This window comes from Scyliorhinus torazame, chromosome 2 (genome assembly GCF_047496885.1).
Source record: "Scyliorhinus torazame isolate Kashiwa2021f chromosome 2, sScyTor2.1, whole genome shotgun sequence".
NCBI classification, from domain to species: Eukaryota; Metazoa; Chordata; class Chondrichthyes; order Carcharhiniformes; family Scyliorhinidae; genus Scyliorhinus; species Scyliorhinus torazame.
The window spans coordinates 167,152,555-167,176,429 of NC_092708.1; the positions used below are offsets into that span (position 1 = coordinate 167,152,555).

General features: G+C 54.2%; 1 protein-coding gene across 1 annotated transcript in view; it reads right to left on the bottom strand.

The window, feature by feature from the left end:
* vps16 (VPS16 core subunit of CORVET and HOPS complexes) overlaps positions 1 to 22,266 on the bottom strand; it is a 157,177-nt gene extending 134,911 nt beyond the window's left edge. Inside the window, exons 1-3 of the mRNA XM_072479370.1 lie at positions 22,090 to 22,266; positions 12,582 to 12,667; positions 12,355 to 12,452 (exon numbers count right to left, since the gene is read on the bottom strand). Coding sequence (XP_072335471.1) covers positions 12,355 to 12,452; positions 12,582 to 12,667; positions 22,090 to 22,139 — 234 coding nt within the window. The 5' untranslated portion in view covers positions 22,140 to 22,266. The remainder of the gene's footprint in view (positions 1 to 12,354; positions 12,453 to 12,581; positions 12,668 to 22,089) is intronic.
* Between the last annotated feature and the right edge of the window lie 1,609 nt (positions 22,267 to 23,875).

Sequence of the window (23,875 nt, forward strand, 5' to 3'; positions counted from 1 at the left end):
TTTTCCTGTACTGCTGTAATCCTTCTGGTGGACGGTGCTCCAAATCGGTGTTAGGGAGGGAATTCCAGGTTATTGCCCCAATGAAAATGAAGGATTATTAATTTTAGCTGCTGCAATGAACATTTCAAATAAATTCAAGGGTAGCAATAAATGCTGGTGTTGCCATATCCCAAGAATTTTTTTTTATTTTTTTTAAACTTACTAACTGTGCAGTTCATTTGTCAGGCAGGAAGGATGGTAGCGGAAGCAACAATCAAAAGAATATTTTAACAGAAGTAATAACATGTACATGGCATGCATTGTTAAAATGCAGGACTCAAACAATATTCTCAATGGAAATGCGAGTGAACTAACATTTGAAGGAAGTGTGTTTAATTGAAAGTGCATAGGAGAGCTCAAACAAGGAAGACTGGCATTTGAACAGCAAAGAAGCAAAGTTATAACCAAACAGAATGGACAAAACTGCTATGTAAATAAAGGCACATCAGATTAAAATTAAACAACTACATGTACACATGAATAAATATGTTGTTTTGTTGCCTTGATGATGTTAGGATACTGGACGCGACACCCCAACAATTTGCAATTTGTCAAACTGTGAGGAAAGCATACTTCACCCCAGGAGTGATGACTCTGACCAATAGGTGATGGAATACTCACCACTTGCCTGGATGAGTGCAGCTCCAACAGCACTCAAGAAGCTTGACACCATCCAAGTCAAGCCGGCTGCTTTGTCTGGCAACCCATCCATAAACATTCACTCCCTCCACCACTAATGCACAGTGGCAGCATTGTGCCCATCTTCAAGATGCACTGCATGAACTCACCAAGCCGCCTTAGACAGCACCTTTCAAACCCACAACCGCTGTCATCTAGGAGGACAAGGGCACTCGACACATGGGAACCCCACCGGATGTTTCCCTCCAAGTCACTAACAATCCTGATTTGGAAATATATCACCATTCCTTCACGGTCGCTCCTGGAACTCCCTCCCTAATAGCACAGTGGGTGTACCTACATCACATGGATTACAGCGGTTCAAGAAGGCAGCTCACCGCCACCTTTTCAAGAGCAAGTAGGGAATGGATGAATATAAATGCTGGCCGAGTCAGTGACACCACATCTCATGAATGAATTAAAAAACATCCAAAGAAAAATTAAAGCAGGGGTACAAGACCATGTAAGCAAGAAGTAAATGTTTTGATGCAGCTGATTCACTGATGACATTCAGTGATTATTTGTCTTTATAACTATTTAATATTATGCTATTTAACTTATAAAAATAGATAAACCTTCCTAACAAGTTGAATGGGTGTGTGGGGATTGTTGGCGGTGGAGAATGAAGGTGGGGTATTCATTTTTAAAAAATAAACAATTTTAATGAGGTATTTTTGGCATTACAAACAGCTACAGTATAAAAACAATGTACAAAGAACAATAAACATAGTGCAATCACCGACTCCCATCCCGCCAAGACCCGCCTAATTGACCCCCTATTTTACACTACCCTAACCCCCCCCTGCTGACGATTAATTCTCCACGAAGAAGTCGATGAATGGTTGCCACCTCCGAGCGAAACCCCAACACTGACCCTCTGAAGGCGAACTTAATCTTCTCTAGGCTGAGAAGGCTCGCCATGTTGGTTAACCAGGTCTCCGACTTCGGGGGCTTCGAGTCCCTCCAAACCAGCAGTATCCGTCTCCGGGCTACCAGGGAAGCAAAGGCCAGAACATCTGCCTCTTTCTCCTCCTGGATTCCCGGGTCTTCCGACACCCCGAAAACCGCCACCTCTGGACTCATTGCCACCCTTGTTTTCAATACTTTGGACATGACGTCCGCAAACCACTGCCAATATCCCCTAAGTTTTGGACACGGCCAGAGCATGTGAACATGGTTCGCTGGTCCTCCCGCACATTTTACACACCTATCCACCACCCCAAAGAAACTACTCATCCAGGCCACTGTCATGTGGGCCGGGTGGACCACCTTGAATTGGATCCAGCTAACCCTGGCTCATGTAGCGGTCGCGTTGACTCTGCTCAATGCGTCCGCCCATAAGCCATCCTCCATCTCACCACCAAGCTCCTCCTCCCACTTACGTTTCAGCTCCCCGGTCTGTGTCTCCTCTGCCCCCATGAGTTCCTTGTATATGTCTGAGACGCTCCCCTCTCCCACCCATCCCCTAGACACTACCCTATCCTGGATCCCCTTAGTGGCAGGAGTGGGAAGGATGATACCTGTCCCGCACCTGTAAATATCTAAATTCGGTGCAAGAGGCGAAAGAGGCCGGAATTCTGGCCTTTGCGTCCCTGGTTGCCCGGCGAAGGATTCTCCTTCAGTGAAATGAAAATGAAAATCGCTTATTGTCACAAGTAGGCTTCAAATGAAGTTACTGTGAAAAGCCCCTAGTCGCCACATTCCGGCGCCTGTTCGGGGTGGCTGGTACGGGAATCGAACCGTGCTGCTGGCCTGCCTTGGTCTGCTTTCAAAGCCAGTGATTTTAGCCCAGTGCTAAACAGCCCCTAACGGTTGCCACCGCCTAAAGAATCCTTGTACCGACCCTCTCAAGGCGAAATTCACCCTCTCCAATTTAATGAACCCTGCCATATCGCTAAATGGAAAGATGAGAGGCCCCCAAGCGTGGAATCCTGGATTAGCGATATGGCAGGGTTCATTAAATTGGAGAGGGTGAAATTCGTCTTGAGGGTCGGAACAAGGATTCTTTAGGCGGTGGCAACCGTTCTTAGACTTTCTGGCAGAACGATACACATTGGTCAATGGCAGCAGCAGCTCGGGGGAGGGGGGGTTACTTTATTTTTGTTTATGTTATTTACACTGGAGGGTCTGAGGGGGTGTATACACCTGTTGTGTTAAGCCAGGGTGTTAATGTTAATTTATTATTTATGTACAGGGGGGGAGGGGTTTGGGAGGTTGCTTTTTTAGATTGTGTTTTGTACCCTGTTGGGTTCTTTTTTCTTTCTCATTTTGTTATTGATATTTTATGAAAACCTTTAATAAAAATTTTTTTTTTTTTTTTTTTAATCTAAATTCGTTCCACCTGCCAACCCAAACTTCTCCTCCAGCACCCTCAAGCTAGGGAAGCTCCCCTCCAAGCCCCCCTTCTCAATTCCCACCCTTCACCATACCCGGAACCCCCCATCCAAGCTCCCCGGGGCAAACCGATGATTGTCACATATTGGAGACCAGACCAATGCTCCCACTGCTCCAGCGTACCTCCTCCACTGACCCCAGATTCTCAGGGCCGCCACCGCTACGGGGCTGGTGGAATACCTCGCTTACGGGAACGGCAGAGGTGCCGCTATCAACGCCCCCAGACTGGTGCCCCTACACGAAGCTCCCAAACCGCCCCCGCCCCCACCACCTACTTCCTTATCATGGCTATGTTAGCCGCCCAGTAAAAATTTCTAAAATTCGGTAGTGCAAGCCCCCCCTCCCCCCCAATTCCGTTCGAGCATCACCTTCTTCACTCGCGGGGACTTACCCGCCCACACAAAGCCCAGGCTGATTTTATTAACCCTCTTAATAAAGGACCGCGGGATGAAAATTGGGAGACACTGAAATACGAACAGACTGTCTGCACTCTCCCAGCTAACGTCAGCGGGAGCGCATCCCATCTCCGGAACTCGCCCCCTCATCTGTTCAACCAACCGGGACTAGTTCAACTTGTGTAACCAGCCCCAGTCGCGCGCCACTTGTATCCCTAAGTACCTGAAACTGTCCCCTACTAACCTAAACGGAAGCTCCCTCAGCCAACCCTCCTGACCCCTCGCATGGACTACAAATATCTCACTTTGTCATATTCAGTTTATACCCCGTAAACCAGCCAAATGCCCCCAAAATCGCCATAATTTCACCCATCCCCGCCCCTGGGTCCACTACGTATAAGAGCAGGTCGTCCGCATATAGCGAGACTCTATGTTCCACCGCCCCCCCCCCCCGAACCAACCCCTTGAAGCTCTCAGAGCAATTGCCAGAGCAATATAGCTAACGCAAACAACAGTGGGAAGAGGGGGCACCCCTGTCTTGTCCCCCTGTACAGTCTAAAATAGTCCGAGATCGTCCTATTCGTCCTTACACTAGCCTCCGGGGCCTGATACAACAGCCTGACCCAGTCGATAAAGCCCTTACCGAACCCAAATCGTCCCAGCACCTCCCACAGATAGTCCCACTCCACCCGGTCAAACACCTTTTCTGCATCCATTGCCACAACTACCTCAACCTCCCTACTCTCCGGGGGCATCATGATCACATTAAGCAGCCTTCTTATATTGGCCACCAACTGCCTGCCCTTGACAAACTCGGTTTGATCCTCCATAATCACATCCGGCACACAATCCTCAATCCTGGAGGCCAAAATTTTGGCCAGCAACTTGGCGTCCACATTAAGCAGGGAGATCGGCCTATATGACCCGCAATGCTCCGGGTTCTTGTCCCGCTTCAATATCAACAAAATAGTAGCCTGCAACATCGTCGGGGGCAGCACCCCTCTATCCCTTGCCTCATTGAAAACCTTGACCAGCAACAGCCCGAGAATCCCGGTGAACCTTTTATAGAACTCCACCGTGTACCCGTCCGGCCCCGGGGCTTTACCTGACTCATTGCCTTCAAGCCCTCGACTATTTCTTCGGCCCTAATTGGGGCCACCAGCCCATCTACCATCTCCCTACCCACCCTTGGGAAGGTCAGTCTGTCCAAAAAGCGTGCCATCACCTCCGGCCCCGTAGGGGGTTCCGAACAATAGAGCCCACTGTAAAAGTCCTTGAATGCTCTGTTTAGCCCTGCCGACTCCCCTACCAAGTTCCCATCCCCATCAACCACCCTCTCTATTTCCCTAGCCGCCTCCCTCTTCCTAAGCCGTTATGCAAGCATTCTGTTGGCCTTCTCCCCATGTTCGTAAAACGCACCCCTCGCCTTTCTAAGCTGCTCCACTGCTTTACCTGTGGACAACACCCCAAACTCAGCCTGCAGCCTCCGACGTTCCCTTAAGAGCTCAACCCCCGGGGTCACCGCATACCTCCTGTCTATCTGTAAGATCTCCTTAACCAGTCGTCCATTTCTGCCCTATCCGTCCTGTCCCTCTGAGCCCGGATCAAAATCAGCTCCCCTCTCACCACTGCCTTCAGCGCCTCCCGGACCACCGCTGCTGAGACGTCCCCCGTGTCATTAATCTGCAGGTAGTTCTGCATACACTTCCTCAGCCTCTCGCACAACGCCTCGTCCGCCAACAAGCCCACGTTCAACCTCCATTGTGGGCGCTGGAAGCTCTCCTCACTGACCTGCAGTTCCACCCAGTGTGGGGCATGATCCAAAATAGTGATGGCCGAATACCCCATGTCCACCACCCCCGCCAGTAAATCCCAGCTCAAAATGAAAAAGTCTATCCGGGAATAAACCTTGTGAACATGCAAATAAAAAGAAAATTCCCTCCCCGTCGGCTGCCTAAACCTCCATGGGCCGACCCCCCCCCCCATCTGCTCCATGAACCCCATCAGTTCCTTTGCCATTGCTGGCATCCACCCCGTTTTTGAACACGACCGGTCCAGGCCGGGGTCGATGACTGTATCAAAATCCCCTCCCATAAGCAGCTTGTGAGAGTCCAGGGCAGGTATTTTCCCCAGCAACCTCTTTATAAATTCCATGTCATCCCAATTTGGCACGTACACATTAACCAAGACTACCTTCCACCCCTCCAGCTTACCGCTAACGATGACATAATGGCCCCCCTGTCCAAGACTTTACTGCCCACCTGAAATTGCACCCGCTTGTTGATCAAAATCACAACCCCTCTAGTCTTGGTGTCTAGCCCCGAATGAAAGACCTGACTGACCCAACCCTTCCTTAGCCTGACTTGACCCATCACTTTCAGGTGTGTCTCCTGTAACATCACCACGTCAGCCTTCAGAGCCCTCAGATGCGCAAACACAAGTGCCCTCTTGACTGGCCCGTTCAACCCTCTAACATTCCAGGTGATCAGCCTGGTTGGGGGGCACTGTGCCCCCCCCCTCCCCGCCAATCAGCCATCCCCTTTCCTGGGCCCGCCACCAGCCCATGCGCCTTGCCTCCATCGGCCCGCCTCCTGGCAGCCCCCACCCCCGACCTCCTCTCTGTCCCGAAACCCAAGTCCCTCCCTCGTCAGCCGAGTAACTCCTCCCCCTTCCCCCCAGCAACACTTCGTAACCTAACCCCTGCCATAGATTAATCATATGCACACCCTCCACTTTGTTTCCGTAGACTAGCTCACCCAGCTAGCCTGGTGGCCCTCGCCTCTGCCGCCAAGAAGTCTCCCACCTATTGTTCCCTCACTCCCCTTACCCCCTCCCATCGAATCCACTTCCCTCATCAAACCAACCCCAAACAATCGCTCAATTAACATAAGAGACAACCTAAAAAGAAAAACACACAGAAAACCCCCCCAAAGTAATACAAAGTAAAAAGCCCCACCAGCCACACCCACCAAAACACCGAAAACCTGCAGAAACCGAATAACTTCTACTTTCCCCTTCTTCAACCAAATTCAAATACAGAAGAGAAACGACAATAGAAACATATAAATATCACTCAAAACGTTGCCACTTAAAACAAAAAGTTCTCAGTTCAGCACCAACCCTTTTCTCTTGGCAAAGTCCATCGTGTCTTCGGGCGACTCAGAATAATGGTGCTGGTCCTCGTGTGTAACCCAAAGACGCGCCGGGTATAACAGTCCAAATTTCACCTTCTTCTTAAACAGGATCCCCTTCACTTGCTTGAAGCCTGCCCTCCTTCTGGCCACCTCCACGCTCAGGTCCTGATAGGCTATTGTCCCATTTACAGCTCCTAGTACGCTTTAGCCCACTGGAGAACACACTCCTTGTCCAAAAATCTGTGGAACCCGACCACCATCGCCCTTGGGGAGTCCCCTGCTGCAGCTTCCTTGCCAGCGCTCTGTACGCCCTGTCCACCTCCAACCGTCGGGGGAAAGCCCCCTCCCCCAGAAGCTTCTGAAACATACTCGCCACAAACGCGCCAGCATCAGCCCCTCAGGGAGACCGACAATCCTTAAGTTCTGCCGGCGAGCTCTGTTCTCCAGGTCTTCTACCTTCTCTCTTCTCCAGCAGCCGTTTCTGCTGATCCTTCAGCATCCCCACCTCCAGCTCAACCACCATTTGGTGCTCCTCCTGGTCCGCCAGCGCTTTCTCCAGCTTCTGAATCGTCCAATCCTGGGCATCCAGCCTGCGCCCCAGCCGATCGATCGATTCCATTATTGGCTCAAGACAGTTCCATTTCTGCCCAGCGAAGACCTCTTTTTAAAAAAATGTTTTATTAAAGTTTTTCCAAAGAGCGTTTTTACATAACAAAAATAGAAATACAGATAATAAAAAATAACAATCAACATATCCCAAAGCTTACAGTGAAACTACTTACACAACAGAAAAGCTTTTCCTTTTTTTTTTAAAAACAGAAGGTGGGTTTTGTCTCCATGCCCAACTCACATTCTATCAACAGTACCCCCCTCACCTGAACACCACCCCCCCTTCCCCCCCAGGATGCTGCTGCTGACACTTACTGCTCCCCTAAAAAGTCAAGGAAAGGTAGCCACCGCCGGGAGAACCCCATCAAGGACCCTCTCAAGGCGAACTTTATTTGCTCCAGGCTGAGGAACCCCGCCATATCGCTAACCCAGGTCTCCACACCCGGGGGTTTTGATTCCCTCCACATTAGCAAGATCCGTCTCTGGGCTACCAGGGAGGCAAAGGCCAGTACCTCGGCCTCTTTCGCTTCCTGCATTCCCGGATCCTCCGACACCCCAAATTTCGCTACTGTTGGACTCACCTTCACCCGAGTGTCCAAAATCCTAGACATCACCCTCACAAACCCCTGCCAGAATTCTTTAAGTGCCGGGCATGCCCAAAACATATGGGCATGGTTCGCCGGACTCCCTGCACATCTCGGGCACCTGTCCTCCACCCCAAAAAACTTACTCATTCTTGCCGCCGTTATATGCGCCCGATGCACCACCTTAAACTGAATTAAACTGAGCCTGGCACATGATGAGGAGGAGTTCACCTTGCCCAGGGCATCGGCCCACAGGCCCTCATCCAGCTCCTCACCCAGCTCCTCCTCCCACTTGCCCTTCAACTCCTCCACTGAGGCTTCCTCCACCTCCTGCAGCTCCTGATATATGTCCGACACCTTACCCTCCCCTACCCAGATGTCAGACACCACCCTGTCCTGGATCCTACGCGGGGGCAGCAGCGGAAATGTCCCCACCTGTTTTCTAAGAAAGTCCCGAACCTGGAGGTACCTGAACGCATTCCCCGGGGGTAGGCCGAACCTCTCCTCCAGCGCCTGCATGCTAAGGAAAGTCCCGTCTTTAAACAGGTCCCCCATCCTCCTAATACCTGCCCTATACCAGCTTTGGTATCCCCCATCTAACCTACCCGGAGCAAATCTGTGGTTATTTATCGGGGTCCACACCGAGGCCCCCTCATCTCCCCTGTGTCTCCTCCACTGCCCCCAGATCCTCAGTGCCGCCGTCACCACCGGACTAGTGGTGTATCGCGCCGGCGAGAACGGCAGCGGAGCCGTAACAAGTGCCCCTAGACTGGTGCCTCTACACGCTGCCGCCTCCAACCGCCCCCACGCCGCCCACTTCCTCCATCATCCATTTCCTGATCATGGCCACATTGGCCGCCCAGTAATAACCGCAGAAGTTCGGCAGAGCCAGTCCTCCCCCCCCCCCCCCCCCCTGGCTACGCTCCAAGAATACCCTTTTGACTCATGGGGTTTTATTCGTCCACACAAATCCCGTAACAATCCTATTCACCCGCTTGAAAAATGAAAATTCACTTGGCGATGAAAATGGGGAGGCATTTGAAACACGAAGAGGAACCTGGGGAGAATCGTCATCTTCACAGTCTGCACCTGTCCTGCTAAGGAAAGCGGGAGCATATCCCACCTTTTAAACTCTCCCTCCATCTGCTCCACTAGCCGGGTTAAGTTGAGCCTGTGCAGGGCATCCCAGTTCCTGGCCACTTGTATCCCCAAGTACCGAAAGCTCCTCTCCACTATCCTGAACGGGAGCTCCCTCAGTCTCTCCTCCTGGCCCCTACCGTGGACCACGAACAGCTCACTCTTCCCCACGTTCAACTTATGCCCCGAGAACCTCCTGAAGTCCCCCAGGATCCGCATGACCTCCCCCATCCCCTCTAACGGGTCCGAAATATACAACAGCAGGTCATCCACGTAGAGGGAGACCCGGTGCTCCTCCTCGCCGCACACCAGTCCCCTCCAATCTCCCGAAGTCCTGAGCGCAATGGACAACGGCTCGATTGCCAGGGCAAACAGCAACGGGGACAGGGGACACCCCTGTCTCGTCCCCCGATGCAGCCTGAAATATTCCGACCTTAGCCGATTTGTGGACACACTCGCTACAGGGGCCTGATACAGCAGCTTGACCCACCCTATAAATCCCTCCCCAAATCCAAACCTGCCTAGCGCCTCCCACAGATACTCCCACTCCACCCTGTCAAAGGCCTTCTCCGCGTCCATCGCAGCCACCCCCCCCCCCCCGTCTGCATGCCTGCCAGCCCCCTGACTACCTCCTCCAACCCAATCGGGGCGCCCAGTCCCTGCACCCGCTCTGCTTCCACCCTTGGGAACCTCAACCGGTCCATGAACCGCCTCATCTCTTCCCCCTCCCGGGGGGGTTCCGACTTGTATAACCTTCCGTAGAACTCCTTGAAGACTTCATTGACCCTCTCTGGGCTCAGCACCATGTTGTCTTCCCTATCCCGCACTCCCCCAATCTTTCTGGCCGCCTCCCTCCTGCCCAGCTGGTGCGCCAGCATCCTACTCGCCTTCTCCCCATACTCATAAACTCCCCCCTTCGCTTTCCTCAGCTGCGCCTCCGCCTTCCCCGTGGACAGCAGGTCAAACTCCGCCTGTAATTTCTGGCGCTCGTTCAACAGCCCCCCCTCTGGGGCCTCTGCGTACCTTTTAGTCAGCAAAGCAGCACACCTCCCCCCCCCCCCCCCCCCCCAACCAAGCATCCGCTTAGCTCTGGTTTCCCCTCCATTGTGCTTCCATGAGTCAGCTCACCCATGCTGACCCCGGCCGCTCCCACCTCTATATACCAACCCTTAACTTGTTGCCTCCTTCGGGCCGCCCTACACCCCCTCCCCCACAGAGTAGAGGGGCAAGCACCATCTGGGACCTCCCCGTGCGCCAGACAGCCCGTCCCGGACGTTTCCACCCCCTAGCACCGCACACCTGGAAAACAAAACACCTGGAAAACAAGCAAAACAAACAGAACCCCCAACCAAACTAGGGCAGACATGCCCATAAACTTATGCTTTACCCGCCGTCCTCCCCTCGATCCCTCCCCATCCGCACATTTCATTCCCATACAGCAGTCCCTTAGTTCAGGTCCAGCTTCTCCTGCCTGATAAACGACCACGCCTCATCTGGGGTATAAAAATAGTGGTGCCTGTCCTGGTATGTTACCCACAGTCTCGCCGGGTGCAGGAGCCCAAACGTCACCCCTTTACCGTGGAGGACCGCCTTCTCCCGGTTAAAACCTGCACGCCTCCTCGCCAGCTCAGCTCCCAGGTCCTGGTAAATTCAGATCTCGCCATTCTCCCACTTACTGCTCCGCTCTTTCTTCGCCCACCGCAGGACTCGCTCCCGGTCTGCCAAGCACTGAAACCGTATCACCATTGTCCTCGGTGGCTCGTTTACCCTCGGCTTTCTGGCGAGAACCCTGTGCGCCCCAACCAGCTCCAAGGGCCGCGGGAAGGCCCCCGCGCCAATCAGCATCCCCAACATTGTGGCCACGTATGTGCTCGCGTCCGCCCCCTCCGCTCCTTCAGGAAGGCCCAGGATCCGCAGATTGTGGCTCCGAGATCTGCACTCAAGGTCATCCAGCCTCTCCCGCCATCTCTTATGGAGCGCCTCGTGCGCCTCCACTTTCACCGCCAGGCCCAGGACCTCGTCCTCGTTCTCCGCCACCTTCCTCCTCACCTCCTTGATCTCCTTCTCCTGCGCCTTCTGGGTCACCACAATTCTCACCATGGAGGCCAGCATCTCCGTTTTCAGCTTCTTGAAGCAGTATTTCAGGAGCTCCTGCTGTTCTCTGGCCCACTGGGCCCACACCTCCCGATCCTCTCCGGCCGCCATTTTGTCCTCCCAGACCCTCTCGACCTTCTTCCCCGGGGTCCCACATCTGCCGGCTCCGCTCCTGATCCTCTCCATCCACCAGTGGGGGGGGGGGGGGCCTCCCACGTCTGTTCCCACGCCGGTCCCTCCTGTTAACTGCCGCCGCCACTCCTTTAAGCGGCCCGAAACACCGATCCCGGCGGGAGCTGACGTTCGCGTGACCTAGCAGGTCATGGCCGCTACCGGAAGTCCCAGCGAAGCCCTCTTGGATGACCTGCATCAACTCCTCCGTTGATGGTTGGGCCGTCACAGCAGGGGTCCGAACATCAGCCATATTGTCTTCTGTTGCAACCTCCACCCAGCCCTTGCTGGTCTTCTTATTTCTCCCTTTTCGATCCCTTGGGGTTCTTTGTTCCATACACCAATGTGCGGAACCAGTGCCAGATTGATTTCGCCTTCAAAGCCAGCGCTCAAAAACGCAAAAAAGTCAGGGGGAAAAGGTCCAAAAGTCCGACCAGAGCGGGAGCCACCAAATGCGCGACTTACTCCTTCGTAGCCGCCACCGGAAGTCCGAAGGTGGGGTATTCATGACCAGTTAAGAGATCATAATGAAAAATGAAATGAAAATGAAATGAAAATGAAAATGAAATGAAAAATGAAATGAAAATCACTTATTGTCATAAGTAGGCTTCAAATGAAGTTACTGTGAAAAGCCCTAGTCGCCGCATTCCGGCGACTGTTCGGGGAGGCTGGTACGGGAATTGAACTGAGCTGCTGGCCTGCCTTGGTCTGCTTTCAAAGCCAGCGACTTAGCCCTGTGCTAAACCAGCCCCTGAAGTTTTTCACCACTTTTACTGTAAGGCTGGACTGACCATTTGCTAACAAGGTCTCGTACAATTCCTACCTCAACTCTGGCATTTTATGATGCTACAATAAAACCTTTGAAATCTTCCTACGGTATTGTTTTAAAAAGATTCTTCTGTGTAGATTATTCATGTGAGATATTACAGTCATTCTGCAGTAAAGTCCTTGGCCTGAAACGTCAATTCTGTTTCTCTCTCCACAGGTGCTGCCAAATCGGAGTATTTCCAGCATTTTCTGACCTTATTCCAGCATCCACAATATTTTACTATTGTCATTCCTTAGCCAAGTTGTATTTCAAATTGGGATAACAAGAAATAACAAAAAAGTAAAGCTTACTGGGAAGGAAATTATTCGATTTCCCGATGAGGAGTAGATATCCATGACAGGTCGTAAATTTGGAGTTTTTTCCTTGCGTAATCCATTGATCATCAAAGCTGCAACAGATTAACAACTATTTCACATTGCCACCAGTCATACCCAACTTTGTTTCTCATAAGATCGCACTTCCAAAAATGGGAAAGAGGCAAAAAAAGATACATTAAATAAGCTACAGAAAGTCTTACCAATTGGGCCACCATATGGTGCAACTGCAATCAAACAGTTACTGATGTCTTCTTTTATCATCCACTCAGAGTACAGGTCAAATTTCCTTCACAGAAAAAAAATGTACAATTACTGAAGCAGAAAATTTAAGTTTCAAGCATGCAAATACCAGTAACTGGCATGATCATGCCAACTTGTCAATTTCCTCTAAAGTTTTTCAATCCACTTTTGCCAACCGGCCGACCTTTGCGACCCACACCAGCCAGCCGACCTCTGCAACCCACGCCACGTTCGTTTACCTTTAATGTGCAAGGGGCGGGCAGCACGTTAGCGCAGTGAGTAGCACTGCAGTCTCACGGCGCCAAGGTCCCAGGTTCGATCCCGGCTCTGGATCACTGTCCGTGTGGAGTTTGCACATTCTCCCCGTGTTTGCGTGGGTTTCACCCCCACAACCCAAAAAGATGTGCAAGGTAGGTGGATTGGACATGCTAAATTTCCCCTTAATTGGAAAATATGAATTGGGTACTCTAAATTTATAAAAAAAAGTTTTAAAAAATAAATAAAAATAATGTCCTCACAATCTCACCACAATCAGGGTGGGGTCACTGTCTGTGCGGAGTCTGCACATCCTCCCCGTGTGTGCGGGGGTTTCCTCTGGGTGCTCCGGTTTCCTCCCACAGTCCAAAGATGTGCAGGTTAGGTGGATTGGCCATGATAAATTGCCCTTAGTGTCCCAAATTGCCCATAGTGTTGGGTGGGGTTCCTGGGTTATGGGGATGGGATGGAGGTGTTGACCTTGGGTAAGGTGCTCTTTCCAAGAGCTGGTGCAGACTCGATGGGCCGAATGGCCTCCTTCTGCACTGTAAATTCTATGAATTCCATGATCAGGTTCACAGGAGAGGGCAATGTGCAACAGGTGCAGCCTTCAGCCAGTTCTTTTGTGCATCTTCTCAACCTCACACGTGTAGGTCGTTGTGAAGGGCAATAGCAACAAAATGCTTGTTTTACTCAACACTGGATACTTCTGGAAATTGCTACTTCATGAATGTTTAGATTTTTTTTAAAAAAGTGCTGTCACAGGACTTCCAGTAATGGGGATGTGCTGAATCGTCGCACATCAGGTGGCTGTCCTCCATAAAACAACAAAATAATCACTTTTAACCGAATTTAGTCCGCAAAATCGGACTTAAACATCTCCTTACCTTCAATGAGAACATATAGGCTGGAAATGCCATTAAGCAGCTCGAGAGGCCGCAGGGATATCTGGAATTGCGGCAAGGGACAGGAACGGCAAGCAAGCGGGACGGCGGCCCCAAGAGACAAAAGGTTTCTGGCCACCCCTGAGAGGGGGAGACCGGTGACCCGGAAAGTGAACCCCCACTTCCCCCGCCAGGCGATGGATGAAAGACGTTCCTAACCAGGAAACTAAAAGCGATGAAGGATGACATCAAGGCCAAGATAAGGGAGGCAGTCAAGGTGGCGGAGATGGAGGCGCTAGCCGCCATGCACATGGCTCTCAATGGCATTGGAAAGAGATTGGAAGCCCAGGAGAGAACAATATGGGAGCTGGAAAAGGCATCGACAGACCAGAGTGACTGAATTGTCGCCCTGGAGGCGGAGATCAAGAGATTGGTGGCGACCCAGGGGAGCATGAAACGGAAGGTCGAGGACCAGAATATTCGGACGAGGTGGCAGATCATTCGAATAGTGGGCCTGCCGGAGGGAATCGAGGGTAGGGGCCCAACTGACTACGTGGCCCAAATGCTGGGCAACCTCGCTGGAGGAGGGACAGCTTCCCCAAACCGCCAGAGATCAACAGAGCTCACAGGTCACTCTGATCAAAGCTCAGGGCCAGGGGGCAGCCGAGCGCGATAATAGCCAAACTGCACAATTACCGGGACCGGGAACAGATCCTTCACTGGTCTCAACAGACGCAGGCGCGCAATTGGGAGGAGCACAAAATCAGAATGTATCAAGACACTGGGGCGGACCTGGCAAAGTGCAGGGCCGAATTTAACCATGCTAACTCAGCCCTATATAAGAACAAGGTCAGATTCTGGATGTTATTACCAGCCAGGCTTTGGGCAACATATCAGGGCAAAGAACATTATTTTACTGCCCCTGCAAAGGTGGACGAGTTCGTCCATAAGAACGATTTGGACAGGCAGCAAGACAGGCAGCGGTGAGGAAGGCACAGAGAAGGCGAAGGAAAGAAATCAACAATTTTGCATGGGACTGCATCGCCTCCCTATGAACAGGGAAACCATCTCGTAGGAAGGAGGGGGCGAGGGCAGCAGAGCACAGGAGCATAGTGAGGAGGAGGAGATAAAAGGGACAGCAGCAGAGTGGACGTAAGATGGGGTTGAATCGACCTTGGGAGGGGGGCACCATACTAGCGGGACAGCTAGCACCAGGAGGAATGAAAGAGAGGGGGGCCGTGGCGCATCCCCCATCGGGGAGAGAGCATCTGGCGGGGTGGTGGGGTTGCGACAAAGGGGAGGTGGGGGAGCAAGGGGGTAAAGAGAAGAGGGGGATATGGGGGGAAATGAGGGGGTAGAGGGGCGAATCAAAACCACGGGGGGGAACAAAACAACAATGGGGGGTGCTCTAGACTGGCTTCAGCCAGGTTAATCTCGGGAACGTGGAACAAGATGGCACCGTAAGCAGCCACTTTGGAAGGTCCCTAAACAAAGGGAAACCCGGTTGCAGGGGCTCACCCACATGGCGAACACACAGTTGGCAGACATGATGGGTGGCCCCACCCCTGGGGCGGCACGTGGTGCAGTGGTTAGCACTGGGACTGCGGCACCGAGGAACCAGTTCGAATCCCGGCCCTGGGTTACTTGTCCGTGTGGAGTTTGCACATTCTTCCCCTGTCTGCGTGGGTTTCACCCCCACAACGCAAAGATGTGCAAGTTAGGTGGATTGGCCACACTTAATTGCCCCATAATTGGAAAAAAAAACAATTGGGTACTTAAAAAACTTTTAAAAGTTAAAAAAAAATACATGAAGGGTGGCCCTTGGACAAAGAGAAACCCTGAGCACAGGTGCCCGACCTCATAGTGAGAACAGTGACCGCGGCCACTTTTGATGGCCCCCGAACAAAGGGAAATTCTAGAGTGCAGGCGCAGGGGGGCATGCTCCAAGTAAGTCTGGTATATCAGGAGGGAGGGGGTGGGGTGCAAAAAACCCCATTAGGATATTTACCTGGGACTTAATGGCCCAGTGAAAAAATCCAGTCTTTGCCCACCTGAAAAGTATGAAAGCTGACCCAGTCTTCCTCCAAGAGACACACTTGAGGGAGAAGGACCAACTGCGGGTAAGGAAGGGCTGGGTGGGACAGACCTACCATTCCTGCTACGGGAAGAGAGGTAGGGGGGTAGCCGTACTGATAAGTAAGAAGACGATGTTTATGGTCACAAGGACAGTCACGGACCAAGGGGGACGGTACGCCATGATTAGCGGTGTCCTGGATGGCGCACTGGTGGTCTTGGTGAACTGGGACGACACGGAATGTAAAGAAGACCATGGAGCAAATTATCAACATAAATACGCACCGACTGATCATAAGGGGGGACTTTAACTGTGTATAGGATCCACTGATGACAGGTCAAATCCCAGAACGGGGAAAATGACAGGCACGGCTAGAGAACTGGGAACGTTTATCGAGCAGATGGGGGCAGTGAACCCATGCACCCAGGTGAGAAGGAATTTTTGGATTTGGATTTCTCGTCAGTGCAGGTCTGCACCCGCATCGGCTTCTTTGTAGTTGTGAAAATCGGTGCTTCCAGAGATAGTAAGAGCGGAATACTCCGCGATTACAATCTCCGACAACACTCCACACTACATGGATGTGAGGTTGGAGGGAGGGGTGGGGGGGGGGGGGCAAGCTGGAGGGACTACTACAAAGCAAATTCCACTATCTGGGGATCCAGATTGCTCATAACTGGACATGATCCACAAGTGGAACCTGACCAGTCTGACAGAGGAAGTAAAACGCAAAAAAGAGCTACAAAGAAGAAGAAAAATGGGGGCCAGAACTTGCAATACTACCACTGAGCAGCCTCGGCGGAAAGAGTGAGGGGATGGGTGAAGGAGCCAGTCATGGAACGAGTGAAGATGGAGGAGTCCTGTACAGGAATGAACCTCCAAGCTCCTCACCTCGGTAGCACTCTCATCGCTGCCAGCAAAACACTCAACAAGCCAGTGGTGGTAGCTACCCTGAGAACCTGGAACCAGATGAGGCAGCGCTTCAGTCCGACTGAAATGTCCATCACGGCTCCCATCTGGGGCAACTATAGGTTCCCACCAGCCATGCTCGAAGCCACCTTTAAGAGGTGGAGGCAGAATGGGGAGACACTGATGGTTAGGGATTTTTACAAGACTGACTCGCAATCTTAGAGACATTGCGGAGAGACCAAAACTATCAAACAAGAACGAACTCCGACATCTTCAGGTGAAAAACCTCCTCTACAAGGAGACGACAGTATACCCACGAATCCCGAGAAGCTAGAGGAGTTACTGGATGCGGACAGCCTGGGAAAGGAAAACTGCGCGGACAGCCTGGGAAAGGAAAATTGTGGGGACCTGTATGGACATTTCTTAGAAAGGACGCGCACCCCCACTGGACGAATGCCTGACACTCGCTTACCAAAGCCAATCTCCAATGGAGAAATCATAGAATAGAAAAATGGTGCAGTCTCCTTTGAAAGCAAGCATATATTAAAAACAGAGAGAAAATGCAAGCAGCGGAAATTCAGAGCCAGCAACTCATCCACAATTTAATCGACTGTAGTATCCTATCCTATTTGCAGAATCTAAAGTGCAGTTCGGCCTTACCAGTCAACTATGTACCACCGGTTGGTGGCACTGTGGTGCAGTGGTTAGCACTGCTGCCTCACGGGGCCAAAGACCCGGGTTCGATTCCGGCTCCGGGCCACTGTCCATGTGGAGTTTGCACATTCTCCCCGTGTCTGCATGGGTCTCAACCCCACAACCCAAAGATGTGCAGGATAGGTGGACTGGTCACGCTAAATTGCCCCTTAATTGGAAAAGTTAAAATCTATGCACCACTGGAATCCCAGGAAATACATGAAGAAGTTTGCCTTGTTAAAATGTTACGTAAATATTCAAAAACAATATGGGCCATGGATTGGGGGGGGGGGGGGGGGGGGGGGCGGTAAGTGAGAGAATTGTTCGTCATACAGTAGTTCATTTGCCTCACATTCAGTTGTTCATCCTACTCTGACACTATCTCCAAAATAATACAAAATTATTTATGGAAATGGCATTAAAAGGTGAAGTCACCTGGGATCAGGGGAGAGCTGGCAAGTTGGATACAGAACAGGCTTGGGCACCTAGAGGGTAGCAATAGAAGGGTGCTTTTCCGAATGGAAGGTCGTGACTAGCAGGGTTCCACAGGAATCAGTTCTGAGGCCTTTGTTGTTCTTGGGTGTATATAAATGATTTTGGAAGAAAATGAAGCTGGTCTGATTAGTAAGTTCGCAGACGACACAAAAATTGGTGGAGTTGCAGATAGTGAAGAGGATTGTCAGAGGATACAGCAATATATAAACTGGTTGGAGTCTTGGGTGGAGAAATGGCAGATGGAGTTTAATCCGGACAAGTGTGAGGTAATGCACTTTGAAAGGTCCAAATAGGAATTTCACAAAAAATGGTAGAACTCTTGTGAGTATTGACGACAGAGAAATCTGGGCGTGCATGTCCACCGATCACTGAAAGTGGCAATGCATGTGGATAAGGTGGTCACGAAGGCATACGGCATGCTGGCCTTCCATCAGTCGGGGCACTGAATATAAAAATTGGCAAGTCATGCTGCAGCTGTACAGGACCTTAGTTAGGCCTCATTTGGAATTGTGTACAGTTCTGGTCGCCACACTACAAGACGGATGTGGATGATTTGGAGAGGGTACAGAAGCAGTTTACTAGGATGTCGCCTGGTATGCAGGGCATTAGCTATGAGGAGAGGGTTAGATAAACTCGGTCTGTTCTCACTGGAACGACAGAGGTTGAGAGGTGACCTGATAGAGGTCTACAAGATTATGAGGTGGCATGGACAGAGTGGATAGTCAGATTCTCTTTCCTAGGGTAGGAGAGTCAAGTAATAGGGGACATACATTTAAAGTGCGTGGGGAAAAGTTTAGAACAGATGTGCGAGGCAAGTTTTTTTTTTACACAGAGGGTGATAAATATATGGAACGGGCTGCCTGGGGAGGTGGTGGGAGCAGGTACAATAGCGGCATTTAAAAGGCATCTAGATAAATATATGAACAGGGTGGGAATGGAAGGATACGGACTCCATAAGTGCATTCGGTATTAGTTTAGGCAGGCATCATGGTCGGCGCAGGCTTGGAGGGCTGAAGGGCCTGTTCCTGTGCTGTATTGTTCTTTGTTCTAAAATGTGAGGGGGCGGGAGAGTAGCGCAGGGCGCCCCAAGGTGAGGGAGTGGAGCGAGATGCCCCGGTGCGAGAGCGTGAAGCAGAGGGACCGGGGGAGGAAGCGAAGCAGCGGGGCGGCACGGGGCTGGAGAGTAAAGCGGTGGTGACCGGGGGAAGAGCGAGCGAAGTGGGAGGAAGCCCAGGGGAAGGGGAGGACAAAAGGCGTGGGGGTGAAGGGAGCCGCAGGGTGAGGGGATGAAGCGGGAGCACTGGGGTGGGGGAGTGAAGCAGAGCTGCCTGAGTGAGAGGGTGAAGTGGAGCCCCGGGGCAGGGGGTGAAGTGGGGGCGAGGGGGTGATGCGGGGCGAGGGGGCGAAGCGGGGTTCCCGGGTGTAGCGGGGGGCGAGGGGGTGATGCGGGGGGCGAGGGGGTGATGCGGGGGGCGAGGGGGTGATGCGGGGGGGCGAGGGGGGTGATGCGGGGGGCGAGGGGGGTGATGCGGGGGGCGAGGGGGTGATGCGGGGGGGCGAGGGGGTGATGCGGGGGGCGAGGGGGTGATGCGGGGGGCGAGGGGGGTGATGCGGGGGGGCGAGGGGGTGATGCGGGGGGCGAGGGGGTGATGCGGGGGGGCGAGGGGGCGATGCGGGGGGCGAGGGGGCGATGCGGGGGGCGAGGGGGCGATGCGGGGGGCGAGGGGGCGATGCGGGGGGCGAGGGGGCGATGCGGGGGGCGAGGGGGCGATGCGGGGGGCGATGCGGGGGGCGAGGGGGCGATGCGGGGGGCGAGGGGGTGATGCGGGGGGCGAGGGGGCGATGCGGGGGGCGAGGGGGCGATGCGGGGGGCGATGCGGGGGGCGAGGGGGCGATGCGGGGGGCGAGGGGGCGATGCGGGGGGGCGAGGGGGCGATGCGGGGGGCGATGCGGGGGCGAGGGGGGCGATGCGGGGGCGAGGGGGGTGATGCGGGGGGGCGAGGGGGTGATGCGGGGGCGAGGGGGTGATGCGGGGGGCGAGGGGGGTGATGCGGGGGCGAGGGGTGATGCGGGGCGAGGGGGTGATGCGGGGGCGAGGGGGTGATGCGGGGGGCGAGGGGGTGATGCGGGGGCGAGGGGGTGATGCGGGGCGGGGAGGGGGGCGAGGGGGTGATGCGAGGGCGAGGGGGTGATGCGGGGGCGAGGGGGTGATGTGGGGGCGAGGGGGTGATGCGGGGGCGAGGGAGTGATGCGGGGGCGAGGGGGTGATGCGGGGGCGAGGGGGTGATGCGGGGGCGAGGCGGGGGGTCTCGGGGGGTGTAGCGGGTGGGCAGCGGGTCCCGGGACGAGAAGCGAGGGCAGGGGGTGAAGCGAAGGGAGGCATGGGGTGAAGTGGAGAGGGGGGGCAGGGGGGTGAAGCAGAGGGGGGGGCAAGGGGTGAAGCGGGGGGGGCAAGGGGTGAAGCGGGGGGGGGCAAGGGGTGAAGCGGGGGGGGCAGGGGGTGAAGCGGAGGGGGGGGCAGGGGGTGAAGCGGAGGGGGGGCAAGGGGTGAAGCGGGGGGCAGGGGGTGAAGCGGGGGGGCAGGGGGTGAAGCGGGGGGGGCAGGGGGTGAAGTGGGGGGGCAGGGGGTGAAGCGGGGGGGCAGGGGGTGAAGCGGGGGGGCAGGGGGTGAAGGCGGGGGGGCAGGGGGTGAAGCGGGGGGGCAGGGGGTGAAGCGGGGGGGCAGGGGGTGAAGCGGGGGGGCAGGGGGTGAAGCGGGGGGGGCAGGGGGTGAAGCGGGGGGGCAGGGGGTGAAGCGGGGGGGCAGGGGGTGAAGCGGGGGGGCAGGGGGTGAAGCGGGGGGCAGGGGGTGAAGCGGGGGGGGCAGGGGGTGAAGCGGGGGGGCAGGGGGTGAAGCGGGGGGGCAGGGGGTGAAGCGGGGGGGCAGGGGGTGAAGCGGGGGGCAGGGGGTGAAGCGGGGGGGCAGGGGGTGAAGCGGGGGGCAGGGGGTGAAGCGGGGGGGCAGGGGGTGAAGCGGGGGGGCAGGGGGGTGAAGCGGGGGGCAGGGGGTGAAGCGGGGGGGCAGGGGGTGAAGCGGGGGGGCAGGGGGTGAAGCGGGGGGGCAGGGGGTGAAGCGGGGGGGCAGGGGGTGAAGGGGGGCAGGGGGTGAAGGGGGGACAGGGGGTGAAGGGGGGGCAGGGGGTGAAGCAGAGGGGGGGCAGGGGTGAAGCGGGCGGCAGGGGTGAAGCGGGCGGCAGGGGTGAAGCGGGGGGGCAGGGGTGAAGCGGTGTGGCAGGGGTGAAGCGGGGGGCAGGGGTGAAGCGGGGGGCAGGGGTGAAGCGGGGGGGCAGGGGTGAAGCGGGGGGGCAGGGGTGAAGCGGGGGGCAGGGGTGAAGTGGGGGGGCAGGGGTGAAGTGGGGGGGGGCAGGGGTGAAGTGGGGGGGGCAGGGGTGAAGTGGGGGGGGCAGGGGTGAAGTGGGGGGGGCAGGGGTGAAGCGGGGGGGCAGGGGGGGGAGTGGTGAAGCGGGGGGGCAGAGGGTGAAGCGAGGGGGGCAGGGGGTGAAGCGGGGGGGCAGGGGGTGAAGCGGGGGGGCAGGGGTGAAGCGGGGGGGGCAGGGGGTGAAGCGGGGGGGCAGGGGGTGAAGCGGGGGGGCAGGGGGTGAAGCGGGGGGGCAGGGGGTGAAGCGGGGGGGGGGCAGGGGGTGAAGCGGGGGGGCAGGGGGGTGAAGCGGGGGGGCAGGGGGTGGAGCGGAGGGGGTAGGGGGTGGAGCGGAGGGGGTAGGGGGTGAAGCAGAGGGGGGCAGGGGGTGAAGCAGAGGGGGGGCAGAGGTGAAGCGGGGGGGCAGGGGTGAAGTGGGGGGGGCAGGGGTGAAGTGGGGGGGGCAGGGGTGAAGTGGGGGGCAGGGGTGAAGTGGGGGGGGCAGGGGTGAAGTGGGGGGGGGGGCAGGGGTGAAGCGGGGGGGGGGCAGGGGTGAAGTGGGGGGGACAGGGGTGAAGCGGGGGGGGGGGGCAGGGGTGCAGTGGGGGAGGTTCCGGGGTGAAGGGGAAGCGGGTTGAGGAGTGAAGTGGGGCCAAGGTTAAGGAGATGTCGCGGATTGCGGGCCTCCGCCGTCAGTCACGGGTTTCATTGCAGGCCTGGACTCTGTAGTAGGAGCCGGACCTCCCGTGCGCACCAACACTAACCTGTAAAACACATCCCCCAGCGGATTCCAGTTGGCCGTCACGAACGCCATGGCCCAGGGTTGGGGACAGCGGCGGCTCCGGGTCTGTGTTTACACGGGACGGCGGGCACTGCGCCTGCTGCCGGCCACTGGCAACAATAACCAGCGCTTCAGCATTCAGCTCAATCTAACTGGTTGCAATGGGTAACATTGCTATCAAAGTATTTTTCAGCAAGTACTATGGGGTGTTACTCTAAAAAAACAGGAACAAACTAAATTATTTAAGCGGCTTAGATTTTACCTCACAATAAGTTGTATTTATAGAGCACCTTTAATGGGGAAAATATATGAAAGGCATCTCATGGAAACGACTGCCAAGCCAAAAGAATATTAGGATGGGGGTGACTATATTTAGGGAGTTGCAGAGGGTAGGATGATACAACTGAAAAAGAAGAGGCCAGAGTTGGAGGAACAATGAATTATTAGAGGGTTGTAACTGGCACCCCACTTCCGATCTTCTCTCTCTGCCTCCTGTGGGTCGCCTCTTCCCACACATGGACAGATGGATGTATTATGAGCACGAGCAAGTTGTCGGCTGATAATTCTATGGCGACTAACTGACCCCTGATTCCCAAAGCCAGGCCATTATGTATCCATCAGGAGTGTGATGGAGTGGGTGGCATGGTAAGCACGGTGGTTAACACTGTTGCTTCACAGCCCCAGGATCCCGGGTTCGATTCCCAGCTTAGGTCACTGTCTATGCGGAGGGAGTCAGCCCGTTCTCCCCATGTCTGCGTGGGATTCCTCCCACAAGTGCCGAAAGACGTGCTTGTTTGCTGAATTGGACATTCTTAATTCTCACTCAGTGTACCCGAACATGCGCAGGAGTGACAACTAGGGAATTTTCACAGTAACTTCATTGCGGTGTTGATATAAGCCTACTTGTGGCTTCAATAAAGATTATTATTATTACTGTCTAATTGCCTGCATGGGTGCAGCACCAGAAGGACTTGACAAGCTTGACAGCATCCACAATAAAGCAGCCATTTGATTGGCATCCCATCCATCACCTCCAACATTCAACCCCTCCACCTCAAATGAAGAGTGTGAGCAGTGTTGCACCATGTACAAGATGCATCACAACCACAGAAAGATAGAGGGAATGGAAAAGAAGAAGTCAGCAGCAGCAGCCCCGGGGGGGGCGGGGGGGGGGGGGGGGGGCAGAAGGACTCTCAGGGTTGTTAATATATATGTATAATATGTATAGGTCGTTGCTATAAATAATTGTATATTGGACTGTTAAATCATATTTTTGGAGAGTGTTTATCTGAGACAAGGCAGTTGCCATTTAGTTTTAGTTTTCGTTTTTGTTATATATTATTTATTCTTTGTTTATAAAACAGGTCATTGTTATTTATACTGTTATATTATTGTGTAAAGGATACACAATGTACTCTGATGGTTGACCAAAAATTTTCAATAAAATATTTTTTTAAAAAAAAGATGCATCACAACAACTCACCAAGGCTTTTTTGATATAATCTTTCAAATGCATGAGCTCTACCAGATAAATGGGCAAGGGCAATAGGAGCTTGGGAACTTGCAAGTTACCCTGCACTCCACACCCCGTTGCTGTACCTTCACTATGGCTGGGTCAAAATCCCACAGTTGCCATCCTAGCACATGGACTGCAGTGGTTCATGATAGTAGCACCCCACCATTTTCTCAAGGCATTTAAGTATTGGTAACAAAAATGTTGGCCTAGACAGTGGTGCCCATGTCCCATGACAGAATCACAAACTGAGTGG